The sequence below is a fragment of the Aythya marila genome (assembly GCF_965140915.1).
Source record: "Aythya marila genome assembly, chromosome: 5".
Taxonomy (NCBI): Eukaryota; Metazoa; Chordata; class Aves; order Anseriformes; family Anatidae; genus Aythya; species Aythya marila.
Window position 1 is genome coordinate 7,464,206 of NC_139046.1, and position 26,594 is coordinate 7,490,799.

Here is a 26,594-nt window from a genome sequence, read left to right on the forward strand (position 1 = left end):
CCAGCAGGAACTCACTGCATTGCATCTCCCTGCTCCCCTTCAAAGGCCACACAATGCAGAGTAAACCCGAGCCCTTCCGAAAGAACGGCTTTAACCACCACATCTCTGTTATAATCAGCTAGAGACATTCTGCTAAGATACTGTTAATAGCTTTGGCAGCAAGCAACTTGCTGTGTACTTTCCCTCAGTCGTTTAGAAAATACATGCATGAACACTGTATAAACAGAGAGCACAGAGCTGATACTACATACTTTTATGAATTGAAATCAGCTGAGCTTCAAGTCATGTTTTTCTAGAGAGGAAATCCACCAGAGGGGTATGGAAGATAACCTCCTGCTAAATAGGCAGCTATGTTCTTTCCAAAGGATAACACACAATAGTTAGAAGTATACAGAGAACTTATGAATAGCAACAGTGAAGTTTTAGAGGGAAAAGTCCACACAAGCATGAGAAATCAGTACAGCCTTCCTCAAAAACAGACTGCTCATGACTTATTTACAAGAGAAGGAACTCTGGGTTCCAGAAGGTTAAAGACAACTGTACTCACAGTCTTGAACAGACTGCAGTATAGTGAAAAACAACAGCATTGGCTTAAGATAATTAACTTGGTTAGCACAAATAGTTTAACCACAGTAGACTATGGATCTATGTGGGATCGTGCCATTCACATTTCCTCATACCCTGAAAATTTAGAATGGGAAGCCCAGACCCTCACAAATCAAGTAAAGCTGCAGAAAGTATCCAGAATTGCTCATAAAGTCCTGAAATCTGACTGCTGGACTGTGGAGTTCTGCTTCTTAAAGAACTACAGATTTAGGTATCCAGAGTTAAGAATTAAGGCTACAGAAAACAAACTCCACTAACCTCAATACCTCAGAAAGAAGCATGACCACATTTGAGCTGAGGATTACAATAAGGAGATGGCTAATAAATTTGTTCCATCCTGGTATAACATCCTCCTACTGTAAACACCATTCATTAAACTGAAACAAACTCCTTCATGACTCTGGAACTCCTATCTCAATTTTTCCTCCTCCTCTGAGGAAAGGTTTTAAAAGCAAGACTCAAATACAAGTGTGTTAGCTAGATCTAACCCATCAGCACTGCACTAGATCCATACCAGAAAGAAACAAAACAGGTATCTATTATTATTTAAATACAGTCTTCTTGGGAGACTGCAAGTGTTTCAATCCACTTAAGTCAGTTTAGCTTAGCAAGATATTGAACAAATTAAATGTCATTAAATAAATACTCAAGGAATTAGACAGAATGGTTGACACTTACCATTCACAAATCCAATACACTAAGCACAGGGTTCACATCTGGCATAAAAAAATACAGTTCCATTGGCTCCAGAACACAGAGGATGACACCACTATCCATGAGGATGTAGGAACAAAAAAAAAAAAAAAAAAAAAAAAAAAAGTAATGTCAATGCTTTCCACAAAAGAAAAAAAAAGTTTTCCAGTCTTTAAACAGCTCTACATATTTAACTCAATGTATCTTGACAGTCACCATGCAACAAACGGCAGATCAAGCACAAGAATGCTGGTTTAGATGTCGTAGTCAAACAGATACATGAGTAAATAATTAAGCCATCTGACCCATTTGAACAAACTCAAATGGGTATATGTAAGCTCAAATGTTATTTATTGTACATTACCTATATCAAATATCTTTGTAAAAAACCCTTTATGAAGTAACTAATTTGACTTTTTTAGCTTTAGAAAGAGGAAAAAATAGGTAGAGAGGGCAAGCTGCCATGGTTTAGAGCCTGCTTGGAAACAATACAATAGCTTTTCCTAGAAAAACGCAACAGTCTGCAAGAAAACAGTAGAGCAATGGATGTTCTCAGGCACCATCCCATCAACGTAAACAACATGCTTAGAATTTTCTAGGCGAGTCACATATTTTGAGCAAAAATTTTTTGTCATAGAGAATTAAGATGACCTTTTTCTCTGCTAGGTTTAAATTAAAGCATAATCATCATTCGTCCTTCTGTTTTAATAGAGGTGACTCAGCAAACATGCATTCCACCGCCCCGCAGCTTAAGCCCCTCACTCACCTTGCAAAGCTTTCTATTAATATTCTGCCAAGTTAAACTTTGTGCACTTCACCACAATAAACCAATGCATTTTCTCAAAAACTGATCATTAAAGGAAAGTCATTGCTGATGCATAAAAAGGCACTTGTGCTTCAAGTTTTGTGGAGAGCTTATTACTCATTAAACACAGCAGTGCCAGATACTGCCAACAGAAGGCATACAAGTAAACAAGTTTATTATTACCTGAGATGCACAAGATGCAACAAGCAGGAGACAGGAAAGCAAAAGGAAAATAAAGCTGTCTTTCCTGACCTCAGATGTCATATCCATTCCTGCAAAATCAACAGCCTGTTTCTGACAAGATCAAGACCTTCTCTGCAGAAAATATTGCAGCTTAAATGCAGTGGGGTAATAATGGTTTTAAACACTCCAGCAAATTGAGCACCCTCTGCCTTGTCTTAGACTTTGTTAGTGGGAACACTGACAACTTCTAGGTTATTCTAAACATTTATAAATTTTACAGGGATCTGATGCTTGACTTACACAAGAGTCACCAAGAAAGCTATGTTTGTTCCACCAGAGGAATGCAAGGCTGAAAAAGGATTTAATTGCAGTCTTCTACTGCCTGAAGTACAAATACAAAGACAGACTTTTCAGAAGTGTGCAAGCCAGGACCAGAGATTACAGCTAAAAATCAGTGCAAGGGAAATTCCAGTAGGACAAAAGAAGAAAGTCTCCATAATGAGAATTGTTAAGAACATGAACAGGATACCCAGGAAGGATGTGAAATCTCCATCTTTAGAGATACCAAAAAGCTTGGCTGAAAAAGACTCTGGGCAACCTGACCTCACTTGGAGAAGGATACTGGATTAGTTGCTCTCCAGATGTCTCTTCCTACCTGTTTTTTTTTATGGCTATGTTCCTCCACTGCTGGAGGCATTCATAGAAGAGGAAATTCCATTATACCTGTGCTGGAAAGAGTGAAGCATGACAAAGGATAATTACGCAGGACATTGGCCACCTTGTCAACTTTGTTCAAGAAGTGAAGAGCTATGGGTCCTGTCCAAGGATAACCACCATATAACACTTCATGTTACACGCAAAGAGCTGTCATATATACTGGAATGGAATTGGATCATTAGCAGGTATGTATATAACAGGAAATATTTTCAGATCTTGATTCAAACTGGGATTAAGGTTTACTGCAGTAGTTTTAGTCTTTCATTTTATAGGTCCTTAAAATATTATCAGACCTCAGAAGAGACTTAAGATTTCTATGACTTGCATTTCTTCAGTACATTTCATAAACTAAGAAACCTACAGACCAGAAAAAGAAAGCCGCTGTCCAGTTCAAGAATATAAATGCAAACAGAGATTTCAACTCCTTTGCTCTCCATGTCATTACTTGAAAGTACAGCATGGACACTCAAATACATATTGTATCAAAAAGAATATTTGAATTTCGGTGGGAAAATTCTAACATGCTTCATTACAAAAGCAGTATCCATTAAAACCATTACACAAGTAGCAATTACAAGGATTAATCCAAGGATTTTGTAATCACACTTCAGCCTACAGTAGTATCATGGCAAAAGCCACTACACAGAACATCGCTTTTGTCTGATAAGAACAATATTATTAAAAGAAAGCATCTCCTCCTGATGTCAGGGAGGGCAGGAGAAAGCAGTACAGGCTGGCCTATACCCAGGACTCGTGTTTCCATTGAGCTGGGATGAACGTCTGTATCCAGTATCACTGAAGCACACTTTGGGAAGATGTCTCAGCACATGCTAATTAACTTAGCTAATTCTTAAGAAGTTAATTCTGAGCAGTTAATTGCTGGTTTGATGATTGGATCATAGCTCTGTGCAGAAAGCAGGGAATATACCAGTTCCTTGTGTCCATGAGGAATTACTTTCTTCAACCACCATTTCTCCCTTAATGAGAATGCCCTAGAACTATCGCAGAGGAGCCTTCCTCCACCCCACAGTTTTTTAGTCATTACAAAAGCCTGTGTTGAGGGACATCTTTAATTTGTATGACTCTGCTGAAAAACAGAGTGCCAAGCTCAATCATCTGCCATCAAAAAGTGCAAATACATATGGAGAAATAGCCTCATTTTGTCCAGTAGGGCTTTTACACAACTCAGCAGGTTACTGAATAACCATCTCTTAGTTATTGGCACGGTGTAGACATGAGCTGGCACAGGGGCTGCAATTCTTTGACTTCAGTCGAGTTCTTTTTGTTTACTCCTATAACAATTCCACATCTCCCGGCATCATTCTGTATCCTGACACTTAAATAAATAAATCAGGAACAGCAAATACCACCACATTTATCCCCTGTTCCCACAGCAGTTCCCCCCAGGCTGGTCTGTGAGGATATACAGCAGGCAGACACAGAACAATGCCAGCAGCAATGCACTCATGTCAGACAGAAATTTAGGAGAGGAAAAGGAGGGGAAAAAAAGTCAATATGTGAAGAAAAACAAGCAAATCAAGCAATAGGAATACAGCAGGAATTGATGCTTCCTATTCTCTCAGGGAGAGACACTGCCTGTCTTGCTTTCTGAGGAAAGTATAGATGAGAGATTCCCTGGCAGCAGCTGTCCATCACCAGGCATAAAAACCTGTGATGAGATTAAGAGCCCCTTGGCCAGCAGACAAAAGAGTAAGGTCATAGCTGCCCCTAAAACCCAGAACCCTGGCAATCTACACGCAACAAGATTAGGTAGGTGGGTAGACAAATAAGTCTTATACCCAAATAACGTGAACCGATTTAGCTCTGCAGAAGACAGTGTACCACCTGAGGGTCTGACCCTCCATAGCTCCAAAACATGGGGTGGGGGCTCATTTTGGCATGTATGCCAGTGAGGGCAAGATTTAATTTCTCCTGGGTGAGCAGACCTGATACACGGGCTGTTCTCTTGAGCATGTCATGCCTCAGGCTCCGCAAATAACCTCTTGCTTTACAAGGCCAAGAAGGAACAGTGATAGCCATAGCTGCCTGAGGCCTTAGAAAACCCTCCTTGTAAACCTGCTGCCAGGGAACTATTTTTCAGATCTAGGTGACCAGAAGAGCAGAGAAAAAGCAGCAGAGTTTTTCCTGCCAGGCTAATGTGGAATGCCCCATAATCCACTTTCTCCTACCCCAAATAAAAACACTTCTTACTGTGATTTTTTCTACACATTACTATGCAAATTACTTGTGCTGTAAGACTAACATACATAACAGAAGAGTCTGTTTCACCATTGTGTCTGCCCAAGAAAAATATGCCACATGCAAGATGCTTTTTTCATCACTTCCAGGCAGGCAGCCACTCAAGCTCTGAAGTTGCACTTTGCTTTGGGAGACACCGAGAGACTTGTTTGATTTGCAAGACTATTACAGCAAGGAGTGTCCAGTTTGCATCTTGCTCCACTCAGTATGCAAACAAAATAGTTCATAAATAAATTCACAGTTACCTTAGATTTTACTGCACAAACTTTGCCTTTTTAGTCATAAAACAAACAACTGGTTCTGTAATTGGACAGAAGTGAAATCTATGTAATAATACATGTGAAAAACAGCACAGTTTTAGCTCTTTTTCTGGTTTTAGTTATAATTCAATATTGTTTCTGCACTGGAATTCATGTAAAATAGTAGTTCAGTTGTATTGATTTTGCTATGGACCTTCACATTAACAGAAGACACAAAACTAAACGTTTTTGACCCTGCAATTTTATTCTTTCTTAAAAGAAAAAAAAAAAAAAAAAAAAGAAAAGAAAAAGTTATTGCAACATAGTTGTTTAATACCCAATTTTACTGACTTAAAAGACTTACAACTGCATGATAAATTGGCAGTTATGCTGTAACTTTTCTTACTAATTTACTGAAATAGTACAAAAATCAAGATGTTGTTTATTCTTGACTTTGCAAGCTGTGACACACTGTTCTAATGCTGCATGGAATCCCAAATTAGGTATCTTTAGCATTATCCACAGGTAACAAAAGGTTTTGTATATATTTTAGTTCTTTAAAGAGAAAAAATGTTCAAATTTCTCTTTTAATTGAGCTGGACATGAAAAATTGCCTTTTACTGGTGTGTGGGTAAAATCCTGGCTCAGCTGAGTTAGTCAATTTTGTTGTTTATTCACACAGGTGGACATTTGTCCAACATATTAATCAAGACAAAACTTGAATGCCTTCCTAGTCTTGTTAAAATGAAATCTGAAAAATCACCCTGGGATTTCTGTTCTCTGAGCTTCATATTTCCTATCTCTGGAGGAATGGACCAGCAAACTCTTCCATGTGAATATTTCCTGCTGTTAGCAAAAGCATGATGCAGATAACTGAAGAAAAGCACAATAACAGAGTGGTTTTAAATTCTATTCATCTCCCTGGATCACCATGCTTTTTCACCATACATCCTTTCCTACTTGTACCTTCAACTCAATATTCTAGAACCAGAACTAAAACTCAGTGTATTTGAAAACAGCATATAGTAATATGGCTTGATAGTGTTTTTAATTAATATACTTTAATCCACTCATTATCACAGCATCATCATAAAACCTCAGTGTCTGACTCTTACTGAAGGCAATTCTGCAACTGCAGTATTTTTAGACTGTCTCTAAAACTATGGCAATTTTCTTCCTGTGACATTTTAGGTTTATCAGGTTACCAACAAACAAATTCACTGGGATTAAAAAAAAAAAACACAATTTTTCTGGTTCTACTTTCTCCAGCAATACTTGAAGCTCAGATAAGCTAACTGGTTCTCATTATTTACAGCATTTCAGAAATTAACAATAAAGAAGCATCAGTTTTAGCCCACCCCTTCAGGTCTAAGATTTTTATTGTTATTTTTCCTTTAAAAGTCCAAGGAAGCTGAACTGTTCACTTACACAGCTACCAGTCTGAGAACAGAGACACTACAGCTGTCTTCCTCTAACACTGTGTTACAGTCACTGAATTTGCAATGTGTAAGTTACATCTTTTTTAAAAAGCAATGGGAAAGTTAAGAAAGGAAAGAAAAAAAATAGTGTAAGGGACAGAGGGGTGATTCTATGTTTAAATTTTGTTCACAAACTTATAAAGGAATTTTGATAAAGTTCTGAAATAGCAAATAGAAGTTCTAAAGCTTTAAATTAGAAATCAAAAATGTATTTGTTGCTTCAGTAAAGGCACTGTACTTCTGTCTTAGATTTCTTCCCTTCTTGGAGAAGCAACAGATGAGCAAGGAATTTCAAGGATACGGATGAGGAAATAAATAGCTGCTAATTCCCAACACGTCCGAATCAAATGCTAAATGACTTTATGTTCAAAAGGGGCTTCACATGCAACTTGTAAACATATCAATACTTCCACTGTTTATAAAAGGTATGGTGCATCATTCCCCATATGACAAAACTGAACCTTTTCCCCAAAAGGTATAGGACATTTACCAGCCACTCCAAGTTCTAAATTAAGTTATTTGCTTTATATCTCATTTCCCCTCCAGATTGAAATCTATTTAATCCAGCAAAACTTCGCTTTTAAATGTCTGAGATAAAGTGACCAGACCATTCCTGTCATTGCTAGCCAAAAATCTTTACTAGCATTCAGGCAGTGGTTCTGATGGATTTGATGAAGATGTATGCATATGCTGTCCCACCTTCAGTTATTTTTAAATAACATATATATATAAATACATATATTAGCATTTCCAAAAGCAAACTTAAGGAAAAGATTTGTAACTGCTTGTTTAATTAGGAAGATGCTTTTCAAAACTGAAATTTCTTCTAAAAGGATGGAAACTTACATCAGTGACTTTAACATGGGAAAGCTACCTAGATAGACACAACCGTTGTAAGAACAAAACCTAAGACATTCATCAGTGTGACACCTGGAATCTAAAGAGCCTGATTCAAAGTCCAGTCAAGTCAATGAGGAAACTTCTAATAACTCCAATTTGCTTTGGATCAGGCCCTAAAAATACTATGATGCTAAGAACTGGCTTTTACCATTTATTAGCATATTCATCTGTACAGTTTTTCTAGAACCTTAAAACAGAAATAACCACTAATAAATGTTCAAAAACATTCCTTCTGCTTTTAGTGCAGCAATTCTATGCTAATTAGCTTATTAAGCCAAAGTACTAAGATACAGCAAACTTCTACAATTTTATTTGCATCCTTAAAAGAATTTTCAAACACAAACCTGTTGAAAGATCATTTAAGCTGCATAAACTATTAGACTTTAAGAACAAATGTGTTCTGAACTAAAAAAAAACTCTTAATATTTTAGCTACCCCATTTCACTTATAAAGTTTATTGTTCATAAATCCAGTGCCTATCAATTGCAGAGCTTTGGCAACATTAAAAATAATAAATATTTCATTCAATATAGCACGTACCTGATTGACACTGAATAGGGTTTCTGCTCTTTATAAATGTTCTGACAGCATTACATGTCAGCAAGGTTTTCACATAGCAATTCTGGATTTGTTTTCCTTCTTTCCTTTATCTCAGATTCTAAAGCAGCTGTGCTCACCACCACTTAGTCATCAGATCTCAAATATGAATCTTTTCAAAGCAATGTGATGCCAGCTCATCAGTGCAAGATTACACAGATACTATCAGTGTTTCCTTTCCCTGTGAAGGCAAGACCTAAACAGAAGTTCCTCCTCCTCCTTTCTGACATAACAAGCTTCTGAATTTGTCGTTCACTGCAGTTAAAGCTCTTATATTACTGAACCATTTTATAAGCCAACCATTCCCATATTTAGCACAGAAATATGAATGATTAACTAACCAGCAATTCTGAAAGCAAATACTGACATTTAAAAAACCTAAATCAAACTTTTTTATTATTATTATTTAAATCTCTGTCACAGGAAAACCTTAAATATAACTAACATTCACTCTGAACCAGCAACATATTCATCCTAGACATTTTTGACAACATTATTAATAAATTACTTTGGTAATGCTTTTTAAACACCAGATGCATGCATACACTTTTTTTTTGTTTGTTTGTTTTTATTTTTTTAAATGTAACTACATTCTTTGTCATTCAAACCAAATTATCTAGCAGTCATATGAAGTGCTGTCTTTATTTTATCAACTTAACATTTATTTACAAAAAGGAAAATATATTTGAAGACACACAGTAAGGTCCAGTTCTCAATTATACATTGGGATTGCTTTCAAAATGCTTGATTAGTTGCACAGCATTAACCTTATCTACTCTAGGGAAGCTGATGTGCTTGTAAATTTGTTTGGATAAGGCATCATGTTATTCTTGCATTTTAGATCCAAAAATACCTTCAAGTCTACACGACTTTCTAAATCTTTCATCTGAATTTGGTGGTTTGACTATTGTCAACCCATGCAGATGAAACAGTCCTGACACCTTTGCTATCAACAGCTTCCCTTCAAGCACAACCAGGTCCAAGCCTAGGCAGTATTACTGCCCACTCAGTCAGCCATTCCCATAATTACTTCATGTTAATGCAGTTTTTCTCAGCATTATATTTGCCTTTCTACCTTGTTTCTATGTCCTTTTCCTTGAGCCTCCCCATCTCCTCTCATTACTATTTTGCAGGTCCAAACACAGCTGCTTTTAATCTGAAATTCCCTTTGTTTTTAACTGATAAAGTATTTTGCAAGCTACAGGGGATTCAACTCCCTACGGCCAGCTCTTTTTAATTATTCTTATATAGCTTCAAAACAGTGTCTATGCAGTCCTACTTGTGCCTGTGGTAGCCCTTTAATGCTGTTTAAGGGTAAGATCGTGTTCCCTGTCATCCTCAATACTAATGGCATAGGAATCTAAAGGTTTACTGCTATGTACTACAGAAGTGCAGTTCAGTTATTTGTTCCCCTCAGGCCCTGGCACAGCCCCTAAACTACCCACACCAGGCCCTGATCCTGCAGGTCTCTTTAATTTAAATATTGGTCCTTGCCAAAGCTCCCCTCTATTTTTAGCAGCTACCCTTTTGCCTCTTTCGCAGGACATCAGAGATTCTACTGCCACCAGGCCCTTACTTCCCCTGAAGGGATAACAAAAACTTTAAAAACCAGGGAGCACAGAGCACACAGTACTCATTGCACCTCCAGGGTTCAGGCAACCATCAGCAGAAGTTGGACACAAAAGGACATCAGTGGGTTCAAGAGATCCACATGGCTCTCTTCTCCTCAGGAATTCAACTATTAAAACAGATTACTGACTTTCTTTAGGTAAGAAAGACCAGAAAGAAAGACCTACCAGAAACCACAGAAGTCCCTGTCATCGATCACTTTACAGCACACCAGGTTCTGTAGAAAACCATTCTGTATTCGCCTTCAGTAACTTCACGATGTGTTAGCAGCCATGTCTAAGAATTAATGTACACGTTCTGCCTAGCCAAACATACATTTAGAGGGGAAGGAGAACAAGGCATGCGCATACCAAACATTAGGAGCATCTTTAAGTAGTTACTTGTGAACTGTATTTCAGTTCTCTGTTCAGATCTTCTCTCAGTTGGGAGCCACATCTATTCTGGGTAATAAAAGCAAAACCCTTCAATCAAGGCAAATTAAGATTTTATTAACAATGTTACGTGTTAGATAACCAGATGGAATAAAGATTTGCTAGGTGAATGATCAGGAACAAGTTGTCATCAGGCAGTAGAAAAAGAAAAAAGTCAAGTCTCCTTCTCTCTATGTATATAAAGTATATTAATGTTTCCTAAAACCATATAAAATTAGAAGGTCTTTAATTAATGCATTTTATTGGTAGATTTGGAGGGCGGGAAGGTAGTGGGAGGGACAGTGTCAAGACAGGAGTTTCTGTGCATAGAAAAAGATTATTAGACACTGAGCTACAACAGTTGCAACTGGAGCAGCACCTGTCTACTAGGCATGTGGAGCAACTCTGAGGAGCCTTGAGACAGTACACAAGGCAAAAATAATTCAAATAAGATGTAGCTCAGAATGGTATGCTCCCCTGTGTTTACAAGTGCGTGAAGAAGAATACATTAATGTCAATAGATTCAAATGCAGTTCCCTTAGTCAAAGGTGTTGTAGCGAATAAAATGGGTAAATTTACCTGCTTGACAACCCAGGCCCATCACTGATGGCTGGATAAATTCTGTATTGTCCCAGATACAAGGAGTTTACATACATCATTATCACCTTAAAATAATTCAAAGCTGAACAACTGCTGGGACTATAGGAGGACTTACCATGGTAATTGGGATTGCCTTTGCCTGCAAACTCCCCAAGTAAAGCACCAAGTTTTCTTCTCAGCATTCCTACTATATTTAGCACCCTAGGTCTTTCAGTCACAACTTGGCTTCCTAGCAAATTCACATGATATAAGCAATTTAAAAGTGGTTTGACTTGAGGATTCACCTAACAAAGAATCTTTTCACCACCGCCCACAAGTTTTAAAGCTGTTATAGTAAAAGGATAAAACCAAAGGAGGAGTGAAGAAAAATGGCCAGAACAGAGCTGCAGAAGGAATCTTTTTCGGACAATGTTCATTAGTGGTTACATTTTCTCACATGCCTATTATTGAATTACTGTGGCGATTTCCTTAAGGAGACCAGTTGATAGCTGTGAAAAAAGGCTACACAACTTCATTACAGTATCTCACATATCCACATAAAGAAGTAAACTATAATGAAAAGAAGGATGCAATATTGAAATTTGCAGAAATAATCATCATAATTATGCCTAGAAAATTTTGAAAGAAACTCCAAAAAGGTAAAAGGTTATATTCTCCTCATCACCTGTGAGCATCCAGTGGGTGAATACCTTACTTTGTTACCATGGCTTCCACCCCAGTACCATACACTTCATTCCCTAAATATTCTGATAGAAAAGAGAAATTGTTATCACAAGGGAAGGTTTATTTCTACTCCACACCGAAAAATTTCCTTAAAGAATTAATTTGTTACTACCTCTAGAAACACCATCCTTACATACAGCCATCTGGTTCATAGCACCTCCAAATCCTATAAAAACTGGAGCCACAATACGAGACCTTCTTGAGGCTCCTGGTTTCAAGCTGACCAGGGACACGCCTGGATACTGAGAAGCTATGTAAAAGGCTTTCCCCTTACTATCACAGCTCAAACTCCTTTCTGCTCTCATTTAGGTCTTTCCATATACAGTGCCCAGCCATGACTTATGATCTTAAAGCATATTCCTGTCCCTTAAAGGGCTGGGCCTTGAGTATGCTGCTGTAGTAGAACGTGCCTGTTAGGACTGGTCCTGAAATAGGAATTAAATTATTTTAAATAAATACCACATTTATTCTGAGATCCTAGCTTCCTTGCTGATGCTATAGAGGAGGCAACTCTGCTCTCCCAAAACCAAGAATAGACCTTGTTTTCCCAGCCTTTCTACTTCCAGAGAGAAGATAGAGAAGATAGCATTTAGAGATGCTTGAAACCACATCCTTTCCATAACATGCTCTCTTTCTTGCCCATATACAACCATGGAGAGATCACATGAGAGGATTTATTTATTTTTTTTTAATGTCTGGGAGATAAAACTTCATTTCCCTCTCTGCCTTTGCAACGTCTTAGTATTAGCAATTCATCTTCATTTAACCTAGCTCCAGGTTAGATGAGGTCTTGAACAACATGGTCTAGTGGAAGGTACTTCCATAAAGCCACACAGAATCAGCAGAGAAATTTAATTACCTTATATATACTAGGCAGATGATATGAAGTGAGAACCATTCAATTACAGAAGATGATAACTGCTTTGAAAGACATGACCAATGTCATACACCTGTTTATTAGATCAACTCACCCTAATGAATGATCATTACCTCCTTTTTTGCTGATTTCATGAGAAAATAGGCAATAGGGAAAAAAAAAAATAGTTGGGCAAGATAGAAAAAGGCCTACTAGCTCAAAGTAACCACTAATGAAGTAGCTTTGGTATAAGGATGAAACGTAATTGGTCACACCTCCTGCTCTTCAATAGTTTTTCAACAAACATGAAGAGCAGCTGTCCTTAATTCAGAGTCTCTTTTGCAATACAACTAATATACTCAAGCAAACTGAAATATACTTTCTTTTCTCAGCAGACAACCTGAATCTAACTAGAAAAGCAAAGTTCAAGATGCAGAAGATTCTGCCAGTGGGAGAACAAGAGAAGAGAGAGAGCTACAAAGCCAGCTGAAGTGGCTGAAAGATTTCCAAAGTATTTACAGCAATTGAAGCAACTGAGGTTTATTCTTCGATCAATACAGACACTTAAAAACAACTTGCCCTTTAAGGAGTCTGTTTAAAAAGAAATAAAACCACCACAACACCACAGTATGAAAAGAGAAGCAAGAGTTTTCAGCAACATTACCACAAAGAAGCAGATACAAAAGGCAGTGACTCTTCCCACATATCTTTTTAATTCATTGTTTTCAGAATCAGATTTCATTTTGCAGCAAGTTTTAGTTCAACCTCCCCTTTAGAAATAATCAGTCTTCAATGGCAGCAGCTACTGGCTGGGGTCAGATTGGGTCATCTCCACTTGTCTGACAGCTTGCTGCCATCACCAACAGCAGAGTCTCTCCCTTGCTTTCTCAGGACCTCGTGGTCCCTCCCTGTTCCTTATGCTGCTTGTGGAGCTCACCAGATCAAGCTTGGGAACCTCACAGAAAGCCATCCCAGCAAAAGGAGAGGGATGGAGAGAGTGAAACTTTTCCTTCTTTTCTTCTTTCTTTCATCTCAATGCCAGGCTAATATGTTGAATCTGCTCTTGAGAGGTCAGGCAAAGAAAGAGAGAGTTAGGGCTGTACAAGCTGGAGAGTGAGGGGGAAGCACTGCTCCTTTGCATAACTGCTCCTTTGCCTGACTGCAAACTCTTAGATCTGATCAGTTTTATTCCTGCAAGGTGAACTTCTAGCTACAACTAGATAAAATTAAAGGATAAAATTAGATTCAAGTCAGGCCACACTTTGTGTAGGAATCCCATCATCCCAAGCTGTGGAGCAATCAGCCTCCTGCTCAAACTCATTAAGAGCCATCAAGTATCCCTCTCTCCCTTGGCTTCCAAGCATACCCTCTCTCGCCACCTGAGGAAGTAAAACTACAAATAAGATCTAGTAAGAAAGCAGGACAATGGGCATCAGAAGTGAGCATGAAGTGTCAGAAAAACAACATTTGAATATTTTCTAGAGCTTGGAAATCCCTGTTGCCACCCTGTGCTGATGAGTTGATATCTCACAGCACACTCCTGCACTCACTTCAATTCCATTTCACTCTACACTAGCCTTCTCCCACTTCTCACACCACATCTTCTTCCTACCTTCCATGACCTATACCCACCCTCCCAACAGAAGTGCCTTTCTCCTTCTATTCCCATTACCCCACAGCACAGAGGAGAGAATCGGGTTAAAATTCAGATGGTGGGAAAAAAATAAAACTAACAAAAAAAGGAAGTTATGACTTTCTCAAAGAAACCTAAAAATAGAATAATTCTAACTTCAAACAGTTCTCCATAATAAATGCCACAAAAAAATGGAGATTTAGTGGAGTCAAGAAACAACAGCATCTTATTTAGGGCTGCATTTTAATGGGTTTAATACTGGGTGCAAGCCATGACTGTTTTTTCCTGTCTAGTAATGTAAATCAGACTGGAGCACCCTGAAGGAGAAACAGCCCATGTGAGAAGGCGCAAGTAGGCTGTGCCATGCATGCTCCCTTAGAGTCAATGGCTCATCTATGGTTGTGCTAATGACTGTAGAGATGTTTTTTGACTAAGCTAGAACTAAAATTATTCCAAAGTTCGGTCTTGAAAATTCCTTCCTCCTCCGAGCTTGGGGTTTATTCGATTTTCTTTTAAGAGTGAATAAGCTGTAGGCTCAGCACTGTTTCAACAGCAGAAATAAGCACTAAATAAATAAACAATACTCCCTTCTTCCTTCTTGTTTCATGCGATGAAGAAGAAAAGAAAGGCTTCTTAGCAGCTTCAGTCACATGCAGAGGAGCAATGGGGCATATCTTTTGTATGCCTTGCAGTGCAATAGATACGATGCCAAGTTCTTGTGAAAGACAGGAGGGTACTGCTAAGAGATGCAAGAGCCAATATTGTTCTGTATTAAGCAGCACTGAGCCCACCCTTGATCTAGCCTACTGCACTAGCAACCAAGAGTCTATGGCTAAGGGTCACCTCAGCCAAATATCCCGCAGCTTCTGAAATCAAAAATCCATTTTTTGACATGTGCAAAATATATCAGTCTCTCTTTATCTGTCAGAAAACCTACCCAACATAGCAAGAAAGGTTTGGCAAGGTTTACAACACAGAATCAAGAACCAGAAGGGATAATGATCCAAATCCAGGTTATCAGAATAAAGGTTTTACAGACATGGACTTTTCTTCACTTTCTATTAATAATGCAAGAATTGCTCTGCAGACCTAGGTAGATCCTACAGGCATCCTGTTACAAGTACAACTGAGAATGAAACTAATTCTCATAAATCCTCAAGATTCTGTAAAAAAAAAAATAGATTTGCTGACAACTGCTCTTAAACAAATTTAAGCAGCTGTTGTAAATTAAATGTTTATTTAAATTGTATTAGTACAAAACTATCAAGAAAAAGATTCAGTGATAACTCTAGCAAAGCTCATGTCTATAACTTTTGTTAGATTCTTCCTGACACTCCAAACAGCAACTCACATCAAGGCTTGCTAGTGAAGTTTGCCAAATTTTGGTTGTGTAGGTTGACATTTGTGACATAAGGTAGCTGTATCACATCTAATTTTGTAAAAACAAACAAACAAACAATAAAACACCCTTAGGTCTTTGAACCAGAGTGACAAGAAAAGCTAAAAGAAATGTACATTGCTGTTTTACAGTGAAGCTTTAATGCTGGGGTGCTCTAGTGCAGAAACAGACCAATTGGTAAGGGATTAAATTCCTGCTGTGAGGGTGTGATTTCTACATTCTCCCAGGAAAGTAGCTCCAAATTTTTAACCAAGATAACCCTGGAGGGATGGAGAAGCCAGTATATTCCAAGACTAAACAGGTTTGCTCTGGATTCTGTAATCCAGAATCGCTAGGAATTTAGACACCATTTTAAATGCAAGGGTGCTTTAAATGTAATAGAAGTTTAGAGAAAATCCTCTGCCAAAGTATTGGCACAGATCTTGTTCTTTTCTCCTGTTATCTTGCTAAAGAAAAGGTAATGGGGAAAAGGGAAATAGCAGAATTGGATTTGCTTGAATTGTTGGAAGAAAAAAAAAACACTTTAAATTATAATTAAAAAAAAAAAAAAAAAAAAAGCTATAAACCCAAAGAAGATCTCCCTATCCATTGAAAGGATCAACAAAGATAATAATCTGGAGGACTGACTAAGTTTCATACTTACTTTGTTGAACGCTGCCCTGTCTGTTGCCTGTTTGCTCAAAGCTGGATAGATTGGATTTAGATTTCCTACTCAGAGGGGCAATAGCAGTGGGGAAAGAGAAGAGAAGCATACATGTATAAGCCACAGGGCCACTCCATCTTAAAAAGCTTGCCTAGCACTACATAATAAACTATCAGAATAAAATCCAGTCTTCAGAGTCATTTGTTTTAACTACTGTATCCCCCCCCCCCCCCCCCCCTTTTATTTTTCCTCAGAAGCTGCCTGTTTCCTTTGCTGCTTAGCATGATAACTTGATGAGGCCATACAGTTGGGCCAAGTGCCTCTTTCAGCACTCCTCCTGCACTCATTCCTGGAGGGAGCGTAGTTCAGACAGAGGAGATCAGGAGATCTACATGGCTCAGTACAGCATTAGGAAGTTAAATACAGAAGGTACACAGCACCTAAGTGAAGAGTATACCAGTAAGCTTGGTTCAAGGCATTCCTAACACACATGATGCTTTTAACCTAAGTGCTCATTAAACAGTTTTGTTGTAGGAGTTTATGGTCAACCTCTGTTCCAAACCCATGCCTTTATACTACCTGGATGTCTTTACACTATCTGGGGTCTGCAGTCATTTCTCTTTGACAGAAACATACTATTTACTTACCGAACTCATTTAAAACACCACTTCTCTGATGAGAGTGGCAATCAATCAGAACAGTTCTTTTTACTCTTTCTGAAATATTCTCCACCAAAAAAAAAAAAACTCCAAGAAATATTTGTTTTTCTCTCCCTCTCATGCAAGAAGCACTTCTCATTTTAGTTGCCTCTTTCGTTACTTACTTTTAAATGCACCCACCCACAAGCAGATCAAAACCTGCCAGCTTGTTCTTCCATTCCGAGTGGTCTCAGAAGTATCTTCCCATGTTTCAATTACTGTTAAACAAAGGGGCATATCATTGTTCCCACTTTCAGCCAGAACGGAAAGCAACCAACATTCCCATCAGTTTCAAGGAGATTTTTACCCAGTCTTGAAGGATGTGAAAAGCAATAAGCAACAATGGTTAGTTTTCAAAGGGCAGCTTCCATCTAAAAGTCCAATAATGCAGAGTGCACTTGAAAGGATCAGGGCCTGGACGCGTAAAATCAGCACCCAAAATTGAGAGAAACTTTTGACATTTTAACCTTAATCTCTTTCTGTCAATTTCCTCATCTACAAGATGAAGGACAGAGCTCTGAAAGATCCTCGTATGAAACCAGGAAACTGAAAGAAAGATAGGAAAGGACATTCACAAAATCCACAGGATTGTGAACAGTGGAAACAGCAGAGACAGCAGTCATTTACTTCTGCTGCACTAGTTGTGAATGTAATAAAGAGGGTGTTAGGGAACAGCAACTGTGGCTCTTGTTGAGTGCAAACAGAATCGCTACTCCTTTCTCAAAGCTATTTTAGCTTGAATAGTCAAAAAGAAAAAAATAATCAAGAATATTAGAGACATCTCACTAATTAATTTTCAATTTTGTCAGTTTCTGCCTGGGCAGCATTATGAGGAGATATAGCAACAGTGATTGTAGGAATTAGGAAGGAATGAAGGAATAGAACTGAACAATCACTAGAGACCCATGCCTGAACAAATTTAACATATAAAACAATTGCTCTATTAAAGTATTCCATGCAGACAAAAGCTTTGCAACATGCAAACTAAGGACATCTGCCTGGTTTGTCTCTTCTGAGAGATTTAGAGAGAAAAGCCAGAAATATGTCTATACAAAGACATAGTCAAAAGAAACAAGATATAAAAATACACCCAACCTAAGGTTAACAGGGAAATTGCCAAGAAGACAATACCTGGGTCCACTGCCTGAAAAGGAAAGAAAAGCATCAGAAATTGATTAGGGGATAAGGGGATACAGGGATAAAAGACAAAGATATTTCCTTTCCTTTCCTTTCCTTTCCTTTCCTTTCCTTTCCTTTCCTTTCCTTTCCTTTCCTTTCCTTTCCTTTCCTTTCCTTTCCTTTCCTTTCCTTTCCTTTCCTTTCCTTTCCTTTCCTTTCCTTTCCTTTCCTTTCCTTTCCTTTCCTTTCCTTTCCTTTCCTTTCCTTTCCTCCCATGCCACTTCTTTACTCCTGTGACAAAATTCTGCACAATTGCAGGTCCACTGGAGAAGAGCCTGGACCAAGTAGACAAAAGCTTTACCCATTTCTCACAAGGGTGGTCCATGTGAGATGAAAGCAGAGGATCAAATTTAACTTCCTGGCAAGAAGCAAAGGCAAACAGGGATCTGCATTTCATGATCTTTCACTTCAGTTTCTCACATCTCTCATAGGATGGCACTACAGGGACACCACAGAACAAACCCAAACTAGGATCTATATTTACAAGCACTCATTATCGCTTTTAGAAGTTAAACTTACGTACACTACTCTTGTAAGTACATATGTTCAGAATAGATAAACAGGGTTACTAGGAGCCGTAAAACCTTAACAGTGATAACATTTAGGACAAATGAAGTATATTTTCAGAGAAGGAAGAGGATGGAGGGAGACTGTGGTTCATGTTACAGAACAGAAAAGCAGCTGCAGCTACCTGGATATCCCTGGCTGAGTGAAAGTCACCCATCTCATTGGACTGCAAATAAAATCTACAAAGAAAAGTAGTCTGCAGCCTGTTGCATCTTTACCATGTTGATTTCTGCTTCAAGCAAATGCTATCTGTTAGAAGATCATGTTTAGGGAGCTTCAGAGATGCAAATGCAAGATTGTCTTATTCCTGCTCTCTTTTGCCTCCTTGCTCACTACTGAAACATTAGCAGGTGCAGGAACCAGGAGGTCTTTATTTGGCAACTGCTGAATTGCAGTTGCTGCTGGGTAATGCACTAGTCACTAATTCAGACAAGAACCCACACCAGGGCTAGCAAGCCTCAAGGAGACTCCAGCAGGCTGAGGCAGCAGACCTGTCCACCGAATGCTTTGAAAGATGTGAGGTTATCTTTGGTAACCACTCCTCAAGGCTGATGACTACTGTGGAAGTACCACGAGGGATTGACTGAACACTGCTGGTTAATCTACTCTCCTCCAAATGTTAAACTAGATTTTTTTATTTTTTTTTTTAGTGTGTTCAGTGCTGAAAGAAGAGCTAGTAACTCTGAAGCAGGCAGATTTCTACATGTTGTATTTGTGACATTCAAATTATTTCTGCCAATACCTTTTGCAGTCTTGGAAAAAAAAAGAAAAAAAAAATAAAAAAATAAAAAAAGAAGAAGGCCAGCACAATGAAGGATGCTTTTGTGTAATTTACATTGTTAGTTTCTGGTTGATACTTAAAGTATTTCTTGCACAGGTACTGTATATTCTGCATTGCTGACCAGCAAATTGCATTCAGAATCTAATTTATTAAATGGTTTCTTCTGTCAGGAGAATGTTCTTACTGTAATAGTGATATTTTATCCTGTCAAAAAAATGATTAAGCTAAAATATCTCGGTAAATACCTTAAACTACCCAATAACATCAAAAATTGAAGATGTACAAAGGCTACCCTATTACTCAGGAAACTACTAAATTTTCAGGTAACAGAACTCATTTTCTGCTTGAATGAGTAATCAAGGAAATATCATTTTCTTTTATAGTGATCACGGTATAAGGCACAGCCTAAGGACAGGAGCATAAAATGGTCTATTACATTTTCTTTATTAGAATTAGAAAATCGTTTTCAAAACTATTTCTCTGGTGGTTTTTTGTTTTTGGTTTTGGTTTTTGTTTGTGTGTGTGTGTGTGGTTTTTTCTAGGAAATGAACCTCTTTTCTAGATGTTTTTATGCCCTGTCTCCAAATTCGAAGCTGTATGAAGTGTCTCTTGGTGGAAGGACATGGTCCCTCTGAGAAGTTTCATCCTTGCTGAAGTCAGTGTATGTCTTGCCATAAGCTTTAACACGGCCAGGATCTCTAATTCTGTATGGGATTAAACTGCAGGAAAATTAGTATCCAAAATGCAGAATCATCCCAAGACTTCATTGATGAGGCTTTATTTTAATTTGCTGCCAAAAATCATAGAATCATGGAATGGTTTAAGTTGGAAAGCAGCTTAACATCTAGTCCAACCAACATCAGGATGTGTTTCCTGGTTCTTCTCTGTTGTTCAGATGTACAATCCTTTTCCCTGCTGAATCCAGTTTAAAGATGAATCTAATTTAAAATAACCAAAGCAGAGCAAGAATAAACAGCATATTTAGGCTATGAGCAGCTAAATATCCTGAAGCTTGTTAGCCGAGCTCACTGAGACCTAAGAGATATAATCACCATAAGAGTTTTTGATTTGAAGGCTTCTTGTAGACTAATTCAGTGCCTCATGGAAACTAAAACCAACAGTGGGTTGCCAGAGGTCTGCTAAGAGCAGTCCCAGCAGTGCCAACTATCTCACCCTTGGCTGCATATGCTTGCCAAGATCCACTCGTGTCACAGGGTGAGCATCTCAAGTGAGGAGTGATGTTATGCCACTCTTGTTAGTGAAACAGCCTTGATTAAACATGCCTTCCAGAGCTGGGATGTAGTACTGACATATAATCAGAAATATATCAGCTTGAATGTGGCCAAAAAGTAGAAAAATATTTCCCCACAGAAGTCACAGTTCCTAGCTTTGGGGAAACAAGATATTTTACCATGACATAGCATGCAGTAAGACTTGTGTTGCCTACTGTTTCCTGAGTTGCATTCCTCCTTCCCCTTTTCTTCCATTTTTGGTAAGAAAAAATAAAATACTTGACAAATAGACCTAATTTTCACCTGACTCCAACAAGCATTCCTTTTGATTTTGATTTTGTTTTAGTGCCTTATAATTTTCTACTGGCTTGGTTTACTAGGACAATTTATAAAAATATAATCAGAAAGGCAAGGTGTAAGTACTTTCTTTGTTCTAGAATATCAGATGATTAATATAAATTTGTTTAAATGACCATCTAACCTATGAGTGTTTGTTTACTGCCTATAACAGATTCTGAAATATTCCACACAGTTTGTAATACCTAGATTTCTCTGAAGCAATGTTAAAGGCAGGTTCATAATAAAAATGCATTTCCAGTGAATAAGAAGATAATAGCTATGAATAATAAGTGAGAACATGTCCATAGTCTGCTACTTCCTGCTTTTCATTCCTTCTCCTAGTTATAAACTTGAAGTTCTTTGGTATATTTAGAATTACAACAACTGGATGTTCTTCATCCAACAGGTCACGTTCCCAAAAGTATCATGAAGACAGTGCAGCAGAGACAGGAAAAAATACTGAACATTTTGTTTCTTATTACGAGAAAGAAAATTTTTCTCCTGAACACTTGGAACAACTTTTGATCTCCTACAATTATCATTATCCAACTGCACCTGAAGATGCACCCAACTTAACAATAAGGCTGCCTAAAGCATAACATTAAACATAGGTATGTGTATATATATACATACATATATAGGTATTTTACACTTCCTTCAACATATAGTTCAACATATAATTCTAAATATAGTTCTAGAAGGACAAAGCGAAGACAAAAACATCCACCAGATGTTTCCCATTTTTTTGGGGGGTGGCAACTGGTCACTTGTGATCATTTCTTCTTCTACTTACTGTTCAGATACAATGGAGTCATGAAAGTGTGCAGATAAATAGGTAAGAGAAGGAGGTGATGTGTTTTTTCTGAACATTATTCGGTCTTTTAACATCCAGTCTCCAAAAGGAAGCTTTGCAGTTTAAGAGGAACTCAATTAGGGGACCAAATGCAATAAACAAGTAAATAAAAGGAATATACATGTACTTCAAAATAAATCTATGAATCTACGTGTATATGAAATTAGCATTACATCAGATAAAAAAAACATCCTGCTCACTCTTTGTACTTTAAATGCCCTAAATAATATTCCACATTGAATATGTTTTGAATTAGATATTTTTAAATTTGTCACCAATAGAAAGAACGCAATTATTAATGAATGCGTTACATTAAGCTGTGTTACCGGAGTAAAGCCTACCAGGAAGTGCTAGGAGTCCAAAGACTATGCATTAATTAAATTAAAAGCATGAAAAATTACATGTAGTTCTTCACCAGCTACATGACAGAAAGCTTACAAGCATATGTTCTCTCATTGCAGTTGGGCATTCACTTGTTTGTACTGCCCTGAATCAAAATAATCTAATCACAAAAAGAATTAACCAATACTTCCTTTACTATGACTTATGTTATCCACCATTGCAGATATTCAAGGCATATATTCTTGAAGCCTTGGAAATGCTTAATTTGGTCCAAATGTTTGAACCAGAGATCACAGAACTGACAGTTGCCTGGAGTCTATACCTAAAACATGTCTCTGAAATGGGAGAGCAGCAGAATTGCAGGATTTATGCAAGACAGCTGATCAGTGAAAGACAGTACCAGCAAGTTAGTGGAATGCAATTAGAATTCAGACTTCTGACATGTAGTCCTCTCTTCAGGGCTTACTCATGTTCCTCATCAGCTTTAAACAGTGAGAATGTATGGGATAAAATTAACTACTGTAAAATATTTTAAGAGATTCTTTTCCCAGCTTGGCTACCATTCTTCTGGAATACATTCTTTTTCTTCCTCTGTAGGGTGCTCATATTCAACATCAGTAGGAATCAGTCTCACTGACTCCTTAACAACTTTAAAGAAATCTGGTAGACTTTCAGGAGAGACTGATGTAGACCATAACATCACTGCTGGTGGTTATCTGCAGTTTGAGGAATCTTTCAAAAATTAGACCTAGGCAGGTAGACAGAAGAAAAAGTTTAGGAAAAAAAGGTGTCAGTGACACCTTTCCTGAGTTTTGAGTTCCCTTCTCTGTGTTTTCTCCTATAGAACATTTCCTCTGACATGATCCACAACTACTTTTATTTTTATTATATCTTTTCTCTAGATTTACTTTTTTGGTCATGTTTACAAGGTATTTTTAACTGTCCTGTATGCTGTGAGAAGGAAGAATATTAGAAAGCAAACAGCAAATAGTTGGATGTTGGTACAGAAAACCATAAGACTGAACCAAGGCAGAACAGTGAGAATAAAAGAGTTTGAGATACACAAACATAATTTATTGAGACATTCTAGTGATCCTATTTATAAAGTGTACTTATTTCCTGAACATTTAGTCAGTCTTCATCTCTGTAGATTCCTTAGGAAATGAGCCTGTTATGTCTTTGACTTTAACTTTCCATGAGATTTTGAACACCTGCAGTCTTGATATACCTAGATAAAAGGGTAATAGGAAAGAGAGCTATTCTGTGTATTGCAAGAGCAAAGCCAGGCATGGAATCCATCTTCATATTCTAATCACTTGAAGCTAGTGTCCACATCATTCCAATTCTGATTTTAGTGAACATATTTACTGACATTCAGGTTGCTCTGAGACTGAGACATAGAGGAAAAATAGTTTGAAAGATATCTGGATGTTCTAACTCATTCTTTAAGTAATATAAGGAGTTACCCTACTTATTTAATATTTATAACTGATGCAATTAATGTGTTTGTATTAAAATATATTATCTTTGTAACATATTCTGTGAAGCCAGCAAGTGAAGCCACTAAGGTGAACCAGTGAATGTGGTTACCTACACAGCAATAGGCTAATAATAGAACTGGTATGGAAGTGATAAGACTGTTACTAGAAGGGTTTTTAGGATGAAAGCATACACACATCAAGATTGCTTTTAATTAAATCTCTAAAATTGTTCTTTGTTCATTTTTTAAAACTCTGGATAAACCAACTCTTAATTGCCTTTTAAAGGATCAGGACAGTTATTGTGATTCCTCTCTTACAAACAGTAATTTTCTTCTTCAATGTATTGTATCTGTCTTTGTGGCAAAAATCATTCTTACAAGTTGCTGAAGAAGTCTCTCAAAAACTCCTTAAGCTATCATCGTATGAACAAAGAGTCAACTTGAATTAGCTAGAGCACCCAAATCGGTTTAATAAGCTTTTTAAGAGTCTCTTGAGAGCTTAATGATTTGCTTTAATAGCAATAGGCAGCAAAAAAAAGTACCTGGCTTTTTTTTTTCCTTATCATGCTATTTCTTCAAGTGGTCTTTTGGCTGAGCACAGCTCATTAGCTTCCAACATATGATGTCTTTGTCTTTCTGTTTCACAGCCTGCAGAGACTTGTTCTCTTCTCAAACTGACAACCTTTCCAAGTACCTCTTCATCTTTAGTCATCTAAAATTCTTCCAAAAATATTTGGGGTTCTTCTTGGACTTTTTCCTGCAAAGTATATTTCATGAAGACAGGAAATAAATCAGAGATTTCATTAATACATTCTAAATGTGAACAAGGAGCTAAATTCCCCAGACTTTGTCATACACATCTTCAGTGCAATTCAACAAACAGTTTAAAGTGAAAATAATAATCTAGGGCAAATCTTCAAGCAATTATCTTTATTTTGGGAAATATGTAGATGCTAAAAAACAGGTACATACCTACTGATTTTCATAAAACACCCAGGGTCAAATGGAGACATCTTGTTCCAGCTGATAGAGATTTAGGTTAAAACATTAAATCTGCATGTGTTAATCACTTGTGCTCACTGCTATAACTTGTGCAACACTGTGTGCATTCATGTAGCTTACAAAGAGCTGCCTGAAATTGTCTCCCCCCGTGCTACTGTATTTAGAAATCTGCAGCAATGTCCCCTACCTGGTTAGTAAAACGGGTATGCTGTACTCAAATTTCAGATTGTAAATTAAGCCTGTAGCTGTTGGTTTGGTGTCTTCCTTTCACTGAACTGGTTTTGAAGTTTCTCATCATGATTGTGAGTTCTGCGGAACTTTCAGCATTCACACAAATTTGTTGCTGTTCATCTTTCTCAGTCTGTTTAAATCTCCTCTTGTATTTGTTTATCTACTGTTCTTCACATTTCTCTTTCCCCCTTTGGAACCCTTACCATTATTATGAGAATTAATTTTATACAGCATGTGCTATAAGAGACTTGGATTCCTCCTGTTAACATTTGACATCTCTTCTTCCCTAAAACAAAGACAACCTGATGAACAGGTTTGAAAGTAAGGGCAGGGTGACACAGTTGCTTCTCTACATACATACATTATTAGTCCAAAGTATTTTGATGCATTTATGAATTTACTGATTTAGTAACAGCTATTGGATTCTATGATGTTTGGAAAGTAAACCAGAATCGTTTTTGAGCACTGAAAATGTTTTAGTGGTCTAGCAATCCCTGAGAGAGAAAAGGAGTATGTTCTTCTTGTAAAGTATTAGGAAGGGACCCAATTTTGCTGCAAGATGAGGCTCACCAGGAAAAATATTGCTGGAGATCTGTCTGAGATGCATGTGTGATGTACTCCTTCTCTGCTCTTAGATAAATTGCCAAAGACAGGTTCTTTTTTCAGCTCTTCGGATCAGATTTTTCATTTGAAGTTTGCTTCAAGAAAATTTGTTGTAATATGAGGAACACGTTGCTTTTTTAACAGTACTTTGCCAACCAATAGTATGTCTGAAGTACAAGCAGATTAAAGTTATGGATTTCTGTACTCTGTCAGAAGGGTTTGTAGATGAAAAGGGAATATATATTTTATACTTATTACTAGTAATATACTTATTATTACTAGTGAGTAATCATTAGATTCTTAATACAGTTCTTAATGTATTAAATTTCTGCTCATCAGGTTCCTACATGGTTTCCTGTGGAATCACAGAACCTGACACAAGACTACTGCAGCCTGGTGTGATCAACCTGCTGCCCTGAACAAGCAAACCACCATGAACAAAACATGAACAATCAACTGGACTGGCTTTCAGAGGTGAACATGAATATTTGCACTGCCTTGCCCTGTAGGTCAGATGTGCAATTTTTAGTGGCAGAGATATTCTGTTCTCATTCGCTGAGCTGCTCCACATCTTACAAGAACACAGCAAGAGTCCAGATCTCTGTTAAACTAAAGTGCTTTATCCTCAGCATCCATGTGTGTTGTACAGGAAACATGAATATAAGCAGAGTTAAATTAATTTTACCATTGTTCTAGCCCAGATTACTAAGAAATTAGTTAATAGTGTCTGCCTTTTAAAAAATTGCTTAATATTTGCCTTCTTTTTTGAATTCTTGTTCTTCAGGGAATATTATCTAAAATACATTTTAGGTAAAGACATGGATGGTGTCTAGCATATCAATAGGAAATGTCATCAAAGCTTTAACACCAAGATATTACACTAAAATGGAATTGCCTTAATTATATTTGATTATTCA

The 26,594-nt window shown here is 37.5% G+C and overlaps 1 protein-coding gene across 3 annotated transcripts in view; it reads right to left on the reverse strand.

Annotated features, from left to right (window-relative positions):
• Positions 1-2,183, reverse strand: part of ESR2 (estrogen receptor 2) — a 39,457-nt gene extending 37,274 nt beyond the window's left edge. Inside the window, exons 1-2 of one of the 3 annotated variants that reach the window (XM_082762519.1) lie at positions 2,066-2,183; positions 1,285-1,375 (exon numbers count right to left, since the gene is read on the reverse strand). In XM_082762519.1, the coding sequence (XP_082618645.1) occupies positions 1,285-1,287 (3 nt within the window). In that variant the 5' untranslated portion in view covers positions 1,288-1,375; positions 2,066-2,183. Of the gene's footprint in view, positions 1-1,284; positions 1,682-1,950; positions 2,023-2,065 lie in introns of those variants that run through there. The other 2 variants (XM_082762520.1, XM_082762518.1) reach the window with 2 other exon arrangements.
• Positions 2,184-26,594: the final 24,411 nt, after the last annotated feature.